This window comes from Equus przewalskii, chromosome 23 (assembly GCF_037783145.1).
Source record: "Equus przewalskii isolate Varuska chromosome 23, EquPr2, whole genome shotgun sequence".
NCBI lineage: Eukaryota > Metazoa > Chordata > Mammalia > Perissodactyla > Equidae > Equus > Equus przewalskii.
In genome coordinates, this window is record NC_091853.1 from 15,240,369 (window position 1) to 15,255,502 (window position 15,134).

Consider the following 15,134-nt stretch of genomic DNA (forward strand, 5'->3'; position numbering starts at 1 on the left):
CGTTTTCTCTCGTGGTGTGAGGTTCTCTCTCCTCCCTGAAGTTTTCTGACTTTTATTTCTCTTCACTCCCCCCCCGCCCCCCGCCACTGCTTTCTGCCTTGGATCCTCCATAGGAACGCTTTGGGGTAAATATTTTCTTCTGTTTTCTTTAAGTAAAAACTACAGGGTGGGCGTGGGTTGGAGGAGGGAGAAGTATGGTTGGGAGGGAAGGAGCTGGCTCATTGAGAAAGGAGTGGTGAGTTGATAGGAACAGTGAATTTTCACTGATATCCAAGAGAACAAAAATTAGGAGTCGCCAAGCCTCTTTGGGAAGTGATCATTCTTACTGGTTTGGGTATGTATTTGGCTTATATGTTGCCTTTTTAGATAGGTAGATAGATGAGCCTAATATAGTAAAAGAATTTGTAAAATCTACAAAGCCTGTGGATACGAAAGGCCATATCAATGGGATACTTTTGGATTATCTATATTCAGATCTAGAGTTGAATAAAAGTGACTTGTAGGCCATGACCATTAAGACGGTCTTAAAATTCATGTTCTAGGCAATGTCAGCATTCCTCGAATTATATTAAAGGTCTTCCTATCTTGCCTTGTATGAAAGAATTGATGGACTTTGCTCTCCTTCCTGGGGGGTGGGTGTGACAGAAAGGACAGGTAAAAAGCGGGCAGAAGCCCATGTAGTTCCATCTGATGTTCTGGATCCTGTTTCCTCCGATTGTTGGTGTAATGGTAATCTGGGCCAACGTGAGGCAGGAACCAGAGCCTGAGCTCACGGTTAGAGTCTCATTTCCTACCATCTGCGTGTTTTACAAATTGCAATTGTTTGAATTGAATGCAGAGATCTCAGGGGATGAGCAGGGTGGAGAGAGAAATGCAGGTTGATTTATTCATTTCATTCCTAAAAATAAAAAGGGAAATGTCTTTTATCTATTAGGGGCAAACATTTCCTGGAAGCTGAGCAGGGAGAGTTACTAGCCATAGGGCAAGGATGAAGGGGCAGGGACAGCGATGTGGGTCTTCTCCAGCTGTGTGGCTCCCTGCAGCTTGCGCTAGGTGCACAGTGCCTGAAACGAGGAGGGACTGTGGAAAGACCCAGCCACACAGAGATCACTGGGGTTTGAGCCAAGGTCCTGGCAAGGAGCCTGCATGACATGCTTTCTCCAGAGCAGGCAGCCCAGCACAACAAGGGTGTCGTGTCCCCACCACCCTTCCTCAGCCTGTTCTCCTCTGAACTAATGAACTGTGCAGAGCTGACAACCCTAGAGCTGAGGAAAGGGCTAGGTCAGGTCCCCTGATGAGACTTACTCTCAATTCAACAAGTATCATTTGAGAGCCTGCTACTGAAGCACTAGATTAGGCACAGTGAGGGTCCGAAGTGGGTGACCAGTCCTGTTCCCTAGTTGATTTGTCTTCCATTTTCAGTTTGCCAGTGTGGTGATGAGCAGCATTACTCTGGCATTAGGGGGAGGAAGTCTTTATTAACAGATGTGCATGGATGCCTCTGTGTGTGCATGTGTGCCTGTTCCACTGTCTTCCACTGTGTGATGTACGTGAGTGTGGGTGTGCATGCGTGGGTGTGTGTGCATATGAGTGTGCGCACACCAAGGAGCGATTTGAAAGTTTTCTCAGTGCATGTTTTGTGGGGTCTCCCTGAAGGAGTCTACTCTGACCCAATTTCTGGCCTCTTGGATACCTTGCTCCCCCTTTACCCTGTTGCTGGTAATGCAGTAGTGTGAATGTCGCTTTTATTTCTCCCCTGTCCTGTGATTCCCTGGGGGCCTCTCCCCTGCAGAACCAACAAGGGGCGGGACATCAAGACCATCAAGTCTTTGCGGGTGCTCCGAGTTCTGAGGCCACTGAAGACCATCAAGCGCTTGCCCAAGCTTAAGGTAACATTTGCCAAGTTTCTTCCCATCAAATCTCCTTCCATCCTCTCTCTGTAGCCTTGGTTGACTTGCTTTTGGAGAATTGTTTCTGGGAATATTCTTTTTGCTCACACAGGGTCTGAGGTTCTTTGCATCTGCCTGAGCTAAGGGTCTTAGTTTCAAAGGAAAATAACCAATATCCCAAGAAATCTATAAGGGGGCTTTTGCTTCTTGAGTCCAGAGCCAGGTGGTATTTTATACACTTTGGTTGTGGCATGTCATCCAGGAAGAGGCCTCTCTGCCTTTGTCCTGGAGCCTCCTGTGTCTTTAAGGTGGCCCCAGAACACCAAAATGGAAGCCTCAGGGGCCGTCTGTCTGTGTTGTGGTCTGCACACTGGGTCAGGCCAAGTAACCTGGAATGGTTTCTTTCCTCATAATTCTAGAGAAGCAAAGGATTTTCTAGCCCTGACCCTTCATATTTTTGAGGCACAGATAGGCCCATAACTTGCCCAAGGATGCAGAGTCATTTTTGGCAGAAGCAGAGAAGAAATGGGGAAGTGAGCTATCATTAATTAAGTTCTTCCTGTTGCCAGAAGCTGCACTTTCATAGGTACATTATCATGGTTCTCCTGCTCCCTGACCAGTGCCGCCATGCTCAACGCCCCCCCACCCCCAGGCTCCTTCCCTGAGCCTTCTTGCCCTCAGGGTCTGCTTTACCATTGAGTCATTGAGTCTGCTAGCCTGGGAATCCTGCCTCCCTCACACACTTACGTTGCTGCTGCAGAAGCTGAAGCCTCATGGGAGAAGAATTCTTCCTCCCTGAGTTCCTGTGAATGACAGCCAGTTGCCACTCAGGAGAGGACCAGGGCTCCCGGTTCACAGCCCTGAAGTGCCCCTGCTGCTGCCCAGCCAAGCAAGCTGCAACACCAGGCCTAAACCCAGCCTTCAGGGGCTACGCCAGCAAGCTTCCCAGGAAGCAGGTTGAATTACCTGTCTGCACAGTCAGAGACTAGTGCAGTGCTCCTCAAAGAGTGGGTCACAGGCCACCTGCATCAGAGTCACCTGATGCTTCTTGAAGTGCAGATTCCTGGGCCCACGCAGAGCAACAGAGCCAGATTCTAGGGGCAGGGCTTGGAATGTGTCTTGATAACCCCTGTCCACGTGGAAAGGAACCTATTTGAGTGCCAGGCTCAGCTCTAGCACTTAGGAGCCGACCCAGAGCAAATTACTTTTTCTTTGACTTTCTTTGAACTGGAAAATGGAGATACTTTGTAATGACACATTTGTGATATGGACAAAATAAGCTGATGCAGGTGGTCCCTGTAAGAAAACCCAGCAATCCCTCTAGATTGCCTGGGCCTGATCTCCTAAGCCAGCCACAGAGGACAAAGCTGGGGGAGGGGTCTTATGACCTCAACTCCCCCTCACTTTCCAATTCCCCTTTCCCACTGAGTTCTTATAATATTGATATTCCATGCCCCTCCATCACCACCCCATACTGGCCTCAGGACATGCTTCCCTTTCGGCCCTCTGGCTCTGCAGAGAGGTGGTAAAACCAGTTGGGTTTTATCAAAGGCTTGGGACTGAAGGAAAGTCATTTCTGAAAAGCCCCAAACTGACTGAGATGTGGCTTCCTCTGAGAGCCCAGGGCCCTGGCCCGCCTGCATGGATTCCCCAGGAGAGATACTCCTGCTCCAAAGGAAGTGTCCTCCCTGCCCGCTCTCCTCCTTCACTGCCCTGCCTTCCTTCCTGGGGGAGGCACCTCCCACAGTGTCGGGCAGTCTTTCACACACTGTTCATTACCACCCTCCCGCCTGGTAATGGGCCCAGCACAGGGTCTGGCCTGGGTCAGTGCCCATAAATATTCATTCCTTTCTGCCCTACCCCCAACAGAATTGGGCTGGGAGGCCTGGGGCCCTAACCACTGCCATAAGCTGCAGCCCAGGTTCCAGTTGTGTCATCTCCTCCGAGCTGTGTTGGGGTCCTGAGGAGAGTGCAGATGGCGTGATGAGATTAGTTAACAGGCTGGGGAAGGTGACCACAATCTCCGTTAATTCCATTTAATTAGGAAGTGCTGGTTCCTCTTGCTCTCTGCAGCTCCGTAACCTGAGGGAAGTGTAGGTGGCTGTGATGCTTCCACAAGGCTGCGTGTCACTCACATTCCCCGCAGTGTTGAACTAATTAAGCCAGCAATGTTCACCAGTGTTGGGAACAGCGAACCGCACAAATGTGGCGCCACCATGAGGCTAGACTCTCCAGTGAGCCAAACCTAAAAACCTAGAAAATAACCTAAAAATGGCTTGAAATGTGTCAAATTCCCATGTAACTCCTCGCGGCTTAGGGCCTAGAATGGATTCTCCAGAGGCAGATCCATTGCCTTTAATGGAAGTCCAAGTCCCTGATGCTGTCTGCCGCATCCTCCCATCTCTACGAGAGGGCAGCTGTCGGTCTCTTCCCACATCATCTGTTGAATCTGCATCCCCAACACAGCCAGCTGTAAGCTGGAGAACATTTATGTGAAGTGTCGAATATAATTGGGACAACTATATGAACTTATTACAAATTATCATTAAAATGAACAGAGATGATAGTTTATTATTACTCTCTGGTCCATTTAGAAAGGTAAAGAGAAAACAATATATATTCAGTATATAAATCAAATCTAAGAATGTCACCAAATAGATGTAAGGTCAGGGACAAGCTATTTCATGATCTCAGAGATCCCTTTCTGCACTAAATTTCTGCGCTTCACGCTAAGTGGAGTACACCTAATGGGATTCCTCAGAGGACTCCCTCTATTGACCGATGCCATCTGGTCTCTTCTGCTTTGGGTTTACTTTCAGATTCAGGGCATGTGTTCCCTTCCCAGGGGTTGGTCCTTGTAGTCGTGACCAGCTTGGAAGCCGGCTCTGAACCCCATGAGTGTCACTTTTTAGTAGGGCGATATTTCCTGGAGCACCTTCTCAGTGGGGCTGGCGGGTGGTGGTGTGGCCCTAACTCGGCTCTAGGCAAATGCACAGGCCATTCCAGGGACTCACAGCCCAGGGCTCCTTACTTCTGTCCACAGGCTGTGTTCGACTGTGTGGTGACCTCCTTGAAAAACGTCTTCAACATCCTCATCGTCTACAAGCTCTTCATGTTCATCTTTGCTGTCATCGCAGTTCAGCTTTTCAAGGGAAAGTTCTTTTATTGCACGGACAGTTCCAAGGACACCGAGAAAGAGTGCATGTAAGTGCCGCCAGCACAGACCACTCACTTTCTGCCAAAGGGTGTTCCGATGAGGCCCACTTGACCCTCTATAGATAAGTCTGCTCTTTCTCTCTTATCCGTCTCCATTCCTCTTTTAGGAAAAATGCAAAATAGGTTGCTAAATTTTTATTGAGCACCACTTTTGTGTCAGACATGGTACTTGGTATTTTACATCCAGTTTCTAATTTTAAATCTTTATAATGACCTTTTGAGACAGATTTTCTTGCATATTATAGATGTGGAAGCTAAGGCTCAGAAAACTTAAGTAAGTTGTTTGAGGTCACACAGCAACTAGTGAAAGGATTAGGATTTAATCTTCCATGTCTATTGGGCACCAAATCTCATTTTTATTCCATGATAATTCACTGCCTTCAATAAAATTCCTTCTTCCTTGCATTCATATGCTGATCACTACTACCCTACATTATTGAAGTCCATAGAATTTCCTTAATCTTCCATGAGCTATAGTGAAGAGGCCCTATTTCATTTCTATTCTGGTTTTAGAGGCAACTATGTAGATCATGAGAAAAACAAGATGGAGGTCAAAGGCCGAGAATGGAAGCGCCATGAGTTCCACTATGACAACATTATCTGGGCCCTGCTGACCCTCTTCACTGTCTCCACGGGGGAAGGATGGCCTCAGTGAGTGATGAGTTTGAGTTGGCATGCTTGTCTGTGAGCTAGAAGAGGACCACGTGGTTGCCTTGAGAAGCTGATTCACGATGAATGAGGCTAACCCTTTGTTATTGTACCGGGGAAAGTAAGTGGTGATGAGTGGGCGAGGGAGGCAGAAGAGAGGAAGAATGAAAAGCCTTAAGGCAAAAATTGAGAAGGAGATGACAGTCAGGGAAATGTTGAAACTCCTCATGTTTAGCCAATTATTGAAGAGTTGAGTGGAGCTATCAGACTCCATAGAACAAATGAGTTTTGAACCCCTTGGGAGAGTCCCTGGGGCCATGTTAAACAGATTTGTCCTCCAAGTTGGCTCTGCACATGAGGATTGAGGGTTCAGAATGAGCTGGAAGAACCCAGAGACACTTTCTGTGAACACACCTCTTTTAAAGATGACAACAGAATGCAATTTCTTATGCTGCCCATAGCTGAAGGCTGATTTTACAGAGACTTGGCAATTACTAAGATACCACTTTCTGGTGGCAGCATACTCTAGTTGGCAGCAAAATGCCAAATGGAAATCCAGGAGTCTCTTGGTATTGACTTTGACAGCCTTAACTATAAAATAATGTCACTCTGTTGCTTAGAAGTTGAGTGCATGATGGAAGAGGGGCTAGGAAGAGCAGCGATTGGGTGTCCCTGAATCGTCACCAACTCGGTTAATATGGACCCCCCAAATTAATACTGGCTCTGCAAAGATAAGGAGGTCAGATAAGAAAATATAATTGGTGGCACACATCCAAATGACGCTTTGAGTCAGAGCAGCTGCCCAGGTTGCCATCCACCATCCATGCCCCATCATTCTGTCCCCACAGAGTTTTGCAACATTCTGTTGATGTGACAGAGGAAGACCGAGGCCCAAGCCGCAGCAACCGCATGGAGATGTCCATCTTTTACGTGGTCTATTTTGTAGTCTTCCCTTTCTTCTTTGTCAATATCTTTGTGGCTCTCATTATCATCACCTTCCAGGAGCAAGGTGACAAGATGATGGAGGAGTGCAGCCTGGAGAAGAATGAGGTAAAAACCAGTGGTCTAGAGTGTGGGGCTCAGGGGTTCCAGAAAGGACTCTCGGACAGCAGTGTTAGGAAGGAAGACTGAATTTTCTTAACCTCACTAGGAATTACAGAGAGAAGATGGGAAAAATTATTTATTCTGTCATTAAATAAACGCTTTTTGAGCATCGGCTCTGTTTAAGGCACGTGGGTGAGGCACAGGGACCTGGAAGATACGTAAAGAGTTTAAGATGCAATCCCTACCTTTATGCAGTGCATAGTCTAGAAATGGGGGTAAAAGGAGTGTGCCAAAATTACAGCATTAAGACATCTGCTTACCTGGCTGTGTCCGTCTGTGACATGTATTTGAGGTAAGGGCAGGGAATATGGCTTGCTGGTTACTGCTTTTCTAGCAGCAAGCATAGTTCTGGCACATTGTAGGGTTCATTATTTTTGTAAGAGAACTGAACTAGAAACTGTTAGAGTCTATAAGAGAAATGCAAATAATGTGCTATAAGAATGCATAGGGAAATTTCTACTTCTGACTAAAGGCATCAGATAAGGCTTCCTCCCTAAACATCTCAGCCTCAGGCCATGAAAAAGGACATTATCAATGACCGTTAAGTCCTTACCCCATGTGACAGAACCCTTCCAGCTCTGTGTTCCTCTAGAGTGACATCTCACCTATAGTTTTGTCCAGATAATCCCTGGTGCCATTTTTACTTCTGCTTGTCCAGCCCTACCCTTTTTTTCATATAGTCCTCTTCTTCTAACCATCTAACAGAGAGCCACCAATGTGCAAGGTTTAGGGAATTTGAGCTTGCACTAATAACCATGACTTTCCTACAGAGGGCATGTATCGACTTCGCCATCAGTGCCAAACCCCTCACCCGCTACATGCCGCAGAACAGGCACACCTTCCAGTACCGTGTCTGGCACTTTGTGGTGTCCCCATCCTTTGAGTACACCATCATGGCCATGATCGCCTTGAACACCATCGTGCTGATGATGAAGGTGAGAGGGTGGCGGTGCTCAGACGAGCTGAACCTCAGTGACTGTTCCCTCACAGATCAGTTGTGTGTGCACCCCAGACACTGCAGAAATACTCCAACTTACCAGTCTGTTGCCTCCTTACCTACTTTTCCATTGTGGAATCTCTTTTTGATCTTGTCTCGCTCAGCAGCCCAGCCTCTGGGTCTTTTGGGAAAAATGCAGTGAAACGTATAATAGCAGTCCAGTAAATCCCAAGACCAAGGGTGGTGAGGGCATTCAGATCTAGACAAGGCTGGAAATGTGCAGAGATACAGATGATCATGGGGTTCCAAAGGAGTGCTGGAAGAGGTTTGATCTTATTTAGTACTAAATGGTAAAGTAATTAACTCCAGAAAATGTGTCTGCCTGCCCACCTTCATCTCTAGGAAGACAGGGTGTTTGGCTAATAAGTAGCCTAAGTGGGGCATAGTTTGTGTTTTCCTATTTTTTGTTTTGTTCTGCTATGCAGGATACGTAGTTCTCTCCAGCACTCAATGCCCATCTCTCCTCCTACACCACACACTAGGGTGTCCCCCAAGGGCAGGGATGAGAGATGGCCAGTCTCGGTGACACAGAATACCCCTCTCACCGTACGGGTTTGATTCTTTCTCTCCTCTTTTCTCTTCCTGGCAGTACTACTCTGCTCCCTGTACCTATGAACTGGCCCTGAAGTACCTGAACATCGCCTTCACCATGGTGTTTTCCCTGGAATGTGTCCTAAAGATCATTGCGTTTGGCTTCTTGGTATGTCACGGAATCTATCCCAGCATCACGCTTGTCTTCCCTTCCTTTTAGGTGCATTCCCAGCCTTTGTTGGAAGGAAGGTGCTTACCGCCATTCCAGAAATGGTTCACACTCCTGCCCACCTAATGGTGGGCTCACATCGACTGCTCAATAAATTGCCATAGAGACAAGATGATGTGTGAGGGTGTTAGGAGAAAGGGCAAAGGAAACCAGATCCCCAGCTCCATACTCATCCAGCCATCAGCTCTGGTCCTGTCAGATTCTGTCAGTGATCGAGGGGTGACAGTCACTGGGTCTTACTAGAACTGCGATTTCTATGTCGATAAGGAACAAAACAAGGATTAAACTAATAAACCTTGAGTGCTTATTTACCGGGAAAAGGTATAAAATTTTATAACTCAGATGGGAATATATCTGTCCCTGTTAGCCTTAAACATAGCAGAGAATAGATTTTTACTTAACTGTCCTCCTCCCATTAGTTGCATGAAGAGTAATTTCTGCCAACAAAAATAAATCTTTATTACTTAAACTTGCAAAGGTTCACGACCATTAATGTGTGTGTGTATATGGGTGAGAGAGAAAAGGTGGGGGGTATTCTGGAATCAGGTTTGGGAAGGGCTGGGATGAGTTTTTCTGGCAAGGCTCCTTTTTTTTACTTCTCCCCAAGTAATTATAATTGTTTTGTAAAATCTTGCGTCTGCTCTCAGGAGTGTTAAGCAAACCTGGCCTTTTGCTTCAGTGTCCTATAAACAAAATAATCCTCTCTGCCAGCTCCCACCTTGCTTCAGCATTTACAGTGAGATCAGTGGGATGCAGATAAAACCCACTTGACAGCTGTTTCACACTTATTTCGTGTGTGAGCTACCATTTCAAATTATGTGTGTATGTGACTTTCCCTGCAAGAAGAGAAACTTTGCTTATTATCTGCTTAAGGGTTTGTCTGGTAGCAGCTTTAACAGGGACTCCGGGCTTGGTAATTGTGAGTGTTGATTGTAAGGGTTGCTTTGGTCTCCTAGTGGTTCTTTGAAAAGTCATTAATTTGATGGTTTGGGGAGGAGAGTTGAAGGGAACCCATTGCAGGCGGCTGTGTTGTTGTTTGCTTGACTCCCTTTTGAGTGTTTTGAGACTTGGGGAGTAAAAAAATAAAAAGAAACTACCACCAGCAAAGATGACTTTATAACACAGTCTAGCCCTGAGCAGGGTGAGCGAGAGGCCAGAGCCACAACAGGGAGAATTCTTCTATGCGTCTTGATTACTTGCATGTGGTATTGACATTGTCTGTGACTCAAATCCCCAATTATGTGTCTAATTATGGTGAATGCTGAATACATACTTACAAGCTTAACTAGATGATTCGGCCCCAAAGCCTGCCTCCTTCCCACCCTCACTCCCATATTTTCATACAAGGTCTAGAGGCATTTTCACACTATAAAAGGCACTACTAGTCCCAAATGAGTCCTTACATTGATGTAACACTCAGGGTTTTCAGAGTACCCTAATATATACTATTTTGTCAGATCTTCTCAATGACTCTGAAATAGGAATGGCAGATACCATCATTATCATTATTATGACTGTTGTTGATTTAAATGAGGAAATTGAAGTTCAGAATAATTGCATAGCATTTTCAAGATTTCACAATAAAAGGCAGTAGAATTGCAAAGTGGAATAGGAATAAAAAAGGAAAGAAGGAAAAAGAAAGAGGGAGAGAATTAACATGCGTTGGTTGTCTATTAAATACCAAATGCTTAACGTATTATTCATTTTAGGTTTATAACAGCTCAATTAGATCAGCATTATTTTTTGCTTCTTTTCTGGATGAGCTAGGGCTCAGGAAGATTCAACACTTTGCTCAAGGTTAGTAAAAGGCAGGGCCAGGGTTCAGATCCTGGTCCGGCCAACTTTGAAGCCCACACTCTGTCCACTATAATCTACCCACCTATACTGCACTCTCCTATTCTATGCTATACTGTGTTGTAAAGCAGCCTCAGCTGGAATCCAGGGCTTCTGTCCTCTGAGACCTAGGTTTGTCTTCTCTCTACTCTGTGGGAGCCTATCCAGGAATTAGGAAGCTCACCCCAGGTTGGGAAAAGGAGACCCCTGAGAACTGAGGAACTTAGAGACTTGTCTTGGCCTCCCTCCTGAAGGAGTAGGTGTCCTTAACAGAAAGTGAGTTTGTGAAGCTGTGTGCCTCAGTTTCTCTACATGCCTGGCAGGTGCCTGTGGCTTTGGAATCAGACAGTACTCTCAAAGTCTCAGTTTTCTCACTCATAAATAAAGATAACAATCACTACCTTATAGCCCTAGATACTTTGTTGTGTGTATCCAAGTAGGTAATGTACCCAAGGAACCTAGTCTTGAGTAGGTGCTCATTAAATGTAGCTTCTCTCTCCCCATGACTCCTTTTCTCTCTCTATTGTACATCTCTCCCCACTTCTCCTTCCAACCCTACCGCTCAATATTTTCTTAAAATAGGGTATTTATCACTACCTACCTAGAGGATCCATGGGAGGAATAAATGAACTGAAAGAATGTCAAGGACCTGGCCCAGTATCTGGCACATATAGTAAGGATTCACTGACGCCAGTGGTGAGGATGGGAGAGGGTGTACTTCTCCAGCGTTCTGAGAGTCTCTTATGGCAGGTGCTGCCCAAGGACAAAGGGGCTCAGTTCTTAGAAACCCAAGTGTCCTGTTTCTTTGAAGGACTATAGTCCAAGGTCTGTGTTCACCTGAGCCCTGGAGATGGGAGCACCCCCCTCTCTCTTAGGTGGAGTGTTGTTTGGTTGGTGCATTTCCTGCGTCCTTTATTTCTCCTCTCTCTCCTTCAACTCACTCATTTTATGATTGCCTCCTTATGTTTTATTTAGTTACACCTCCTTGAAAGGTGTTACAGAGCGGAAAAAAGGGAAAAGATGAAGTCTATTCATTCTACTGCTAATCAGCAGTTGGTTTGAAAAGGTTCAATGGAGTTGGAAGGAGAGTTTTGGCCCATCTGTGATTTTTAGTCATTTAGGACAGCTCTGTAACATTTGTTGATTGAAAGTCAGAACTGTATACTTATTGGTTATCTTATAGTATACCTATAGTATACTTATTATACTCACATGATATGATATAGATAATTTAAAAGTTATAGTTGCAGAAACCTTAAAATAATATTGTAAGTAATTTTACTGTCTTGTGGGGGACAATGATGATCATTCTTTTCTGGTCCTTATAGTCTTGGCCACAAATCTCTTTCTTACATAGGAGCTTTTTGGTGACAGCTTCAAAAACAAGGTCTTCAAATAGTCATGAAACTGCCTCCCAAATGGGAAATTCCCAAATTAGTTAAGGAGAAATAGCATTTCTGGTTAGAAATAGGAAAGTAAAACCAAAGTTAGAATGAATTTCTACATGAATTGACAAGTTTTAATTCCAAGCGGCAAAATTATGTAATGAAAGATGTCTTTTTTCTATTTTCTTTCTTGTTCTCTTTTCCTCCTCTTTCTGATGCTCCCATGACTGAATTCACTTGGCAGAACTATTTCCGAGACACCTGGAATATCTTTGACTTCATCACCGTGATCGGAAGCATCACAGAAATTATTCTGACAGACAGCAAGGTGAATGGCTCCTCGATCCTTGTCTTTAAGTTTGGCCCTGGACTAGCATTAAAAAAGTCCTTTGCACATTGAGTCTCTTTTTAACTCCCCAAACCAAATGTCTAGCCCTCTGAGTGTTAGGAGTTCACTTCCTCCCTCCTGAGCATTAGCCAGAAAATGCAAACATTGGAGTGGTGCTGGATCTCATGGAAGGCTTTGTTCCATGTGAATAACTCAAATGGCAGCCATCTAATGGGATAAATGGAACAGAGGGTACCAGAAGGGGCCTGGCATGCACACACAGTGTTCTGCTAGAGTCTTTGGGAGATACAAAAGAGGCACAGTATCTTTGCCCTCAAAGTTGTTAGATCTGAATTGTTTCCCTAAAATTGTGCATCCTAAAGAACGCTTGGAGAGCTCATTGTAACTCTCATGGAACATGTGCTAGAGGGATTATTAGGTCTGCTCTTTGGCATGTAATTGCAGAGTTAGGACCACTTATAGCAGACTAGGGAGGCCAGTTTTATCTAATATGTTCAAGCCACCCTTCTGGGCTACTTCCATACCCTTCCACCTGTGAATAGAGGTCAGGCCTGGGAAGGCTTGGAGAGCTGGTCCTCACTGGCCCATCAGCTGGAGATGGGGTTAAAAATGAAAGACAGAATCCATGTCCAATTTTATGATCTGAATGAGGCATAAATACGCAAATACTAGTGCTTAGATTCTCTAAATGACCATAATGTCCCTAATTATATGTTTCCTTTTGGTCCACCAGCTGGTGAACACCAGTGGCTTCAATATGAGCTTTCTGAAGCTCTTCCGAGCCGCCCGCCTCATCAAGCTTCTGCGTCAGGGCTACACCATCCGTATTTTACTTTGGACCTTCGTCCAGTCCTTTAAGGTAAGAGGCACTGGCTCCTCATCTCTGAGAGCTGAGGTGGCCCTGTCATATCACAGCCAGGCTACATGACGTCATGACACAAGGCCCCCACCTCTGGCAATGGGTGTTTGTCAGAAGCATTAGGTATAGCACGGCTCAGCCAGGCTGCAGGCAGCTTATGTCTAACTGGATAGAATCCCATTCTGGAAAAACACTTCACCTTTGTTATCACTCAGTTATCTTCTGGGTCCCCTGAGGCAGAGGACTTGTTCAATGAGGTGTACTCCCTCCCTAGGAATTCCAAAATCCCCTCAGCAATCCTGTCCATGTATAGAGCCAGCCACCTGTAGTCACACATCCTCTGCATTTTCAGGGACTTATCCGTGGCTTTATTTCACATAACAGCTTTTCAGAGGACTCCTTGAGTTGTGTTTTACAGCAAGACAATTCATATTAGTTGCACCCATGTCTTCATCAGTGTGTACTTCCGGAACCACTGAATGTATGGCATGCTAATGGTCACCTCTGTGTCCTACAAACTAAGAGGATGTCTGGGCAAGGTTAATGTGGTGAGCTGCTTTTAAATGGTCTCACGGGGCCGTACAGAGATGTATGTGTAATATATAATAATAAGCTAAAAATCAATGCGTGAGACCACTTTAATGACAGAGATTTCCAGTAAAAGAAGTTTTCCAAACAGATTGAAATATCTTCAGGCTCTGGCAAATATCATAATTAATTTGTTTTTAAGGTTTTGAGGGCCTAAGTGCTGTCCAAATGCCTATTATTTTCCTCTTATTAAAAAAATGAGGTTTTCAATGAATGTGTTTTAAAAGTAAATTTGAGGACATTGATTCAAAGAGGAGAAATCGTGAATTCACTAAATTTGTCTTCTTTAATTATTTGCATGTTTCAATTACAAATGGAACTAAAGAAGGCAGTCCAGTGACTTCATGGTTTCTCATCATTTGAGAAGGGAGTCCCCCCCACACCATCATTGCTAACCTACTTCTCTATCACGGCCCCGGGGGTTTGAGATGTGAGACCAGCTGTAAGGCTGTGCGGCTCCTACGATCAACCTTGACATTTTTATCATATCCAGAGTAATTATTTGGTGTGATAACTCCCACAAAGGACTTACCTCAATGAAAACTATTTTTGCAAAGGTAAATGGCAGAAGAGAAATCTAAAACTTTCGCAAGAATTTGCCATCTGAGTCTCAGGTGAATTTGGATTTAGAATTTGAAACACAAGATGTTCTTAAACCCTTTTTTAGACGCCTGCCCAACAAGCTACAGTTGTTTGTGAGTCTCTTAAGAAATACGTCTCAGCCTGTCATATTATCACGATCACCTATTCTCTGTAAAATTGTATGCTATTGAGGGCAAAGAAAAGCTTGTCAAAAATTAATGGCCAAATGGTTGGCTTATTCCAGTGAATGCACAGAGCATGGTGAAAACAGATGAATCTGCCTCCAGGTGACACTGTGATGGACAGGTGTTTCCTTTCTGGAACACAGTGTAGAAGATGTTTTCTTAAAGTCAGCTTAAGAAAGGCCGCCTCTGCAAATACACAGCAGAGAGCCACTCACTAGAAACAGCATCGCCGTGGCCTGTACGCACCCTCGACCCATCCCTGAGCATCACCTACTTCTCCACTGCCCCTACTCAGTTCTTCCCTCTTTTCCCTTATTTTGAGTTAGAATTTATAATATGATAAGAAAAATGAATCTTTGGTCCTTTCCCCAAAGCTGGGGGTAGAGAGAGATGAACCAGGGACTGGAGACGTTAGAGTGGAGAAGGTAGGACAAGGGCAGGAAGTAAACAGAGAAGGTGATAGAAGGTGGCAGCCCCCAGTGGCAGGAAGCCTGCCTCCCTACTCTGTCCTTTCAGCAGAGGGAGTCTGCACACGGCCCCTCCAAACGCAGCCTTTCCTCTTCACAGATCTTGGGAATCCGCACTTCATTGGAGAGGGGATTCTCCCACCAACTTTCAGTTGCATTTTAATTTTATCCTTTATTCAAGTTGTAAAAGGCTCCCAGGGCTCCTCATTTAGTTAGCTGCGTTGATAAGCTCTCCCATCCTCATGCAGTCTGAAAGCCTTCAATTGATCTCC

The 15,134-nt window shown here is 45.1% G+C and overlaps 1 protein-coding gene across 3 annotated transcripts in view; it reads left to right on the top strand.

The window, feature by feature from the left end:
* CACNA1E (calcium voltage-gated channel subunit alpha1 E) overlaps positions 1-15,134 on the top strand; it is a 475,242-nt gene that overhangs the window by 419,663 nt on the left and 40,445 nt on the right. For all 3 annotated transcript variants that reach the window (XM_070591752.1, XM_070591754.1, XM_070591753.1), the window contains 8 exons: positions 1,793-1,889; positions 4,933-5,093; positions 5,619-5,756; positions 6,602-6,803; positions 7,628-7,792; positions 8,444-8,554; positions 12,077-12,160; positions 12,915-13,040. In XM_070591752.1, the coding sequence (XP_070447853.1) occupies positions 1,793-1,889; positions 4,933-5,093; positions 5,619-5,756; positions 6,602-6,803; positions 7,628-7,792; positions 8,444-8,554; positions 12,077-12,160; positions 12,915-13,040 (1,084 nt within the window). The remainder of the gene's footprint in view (positions 1-1,792; positions 1,890-4,932; positions 5,094-5,618; positions 5,757-6,601; positions 6,804-7,627; positions 7,793-8,443; positions 8,555-12,076; positions 12,161-12,914; positions 13,041-15,134) is intronic.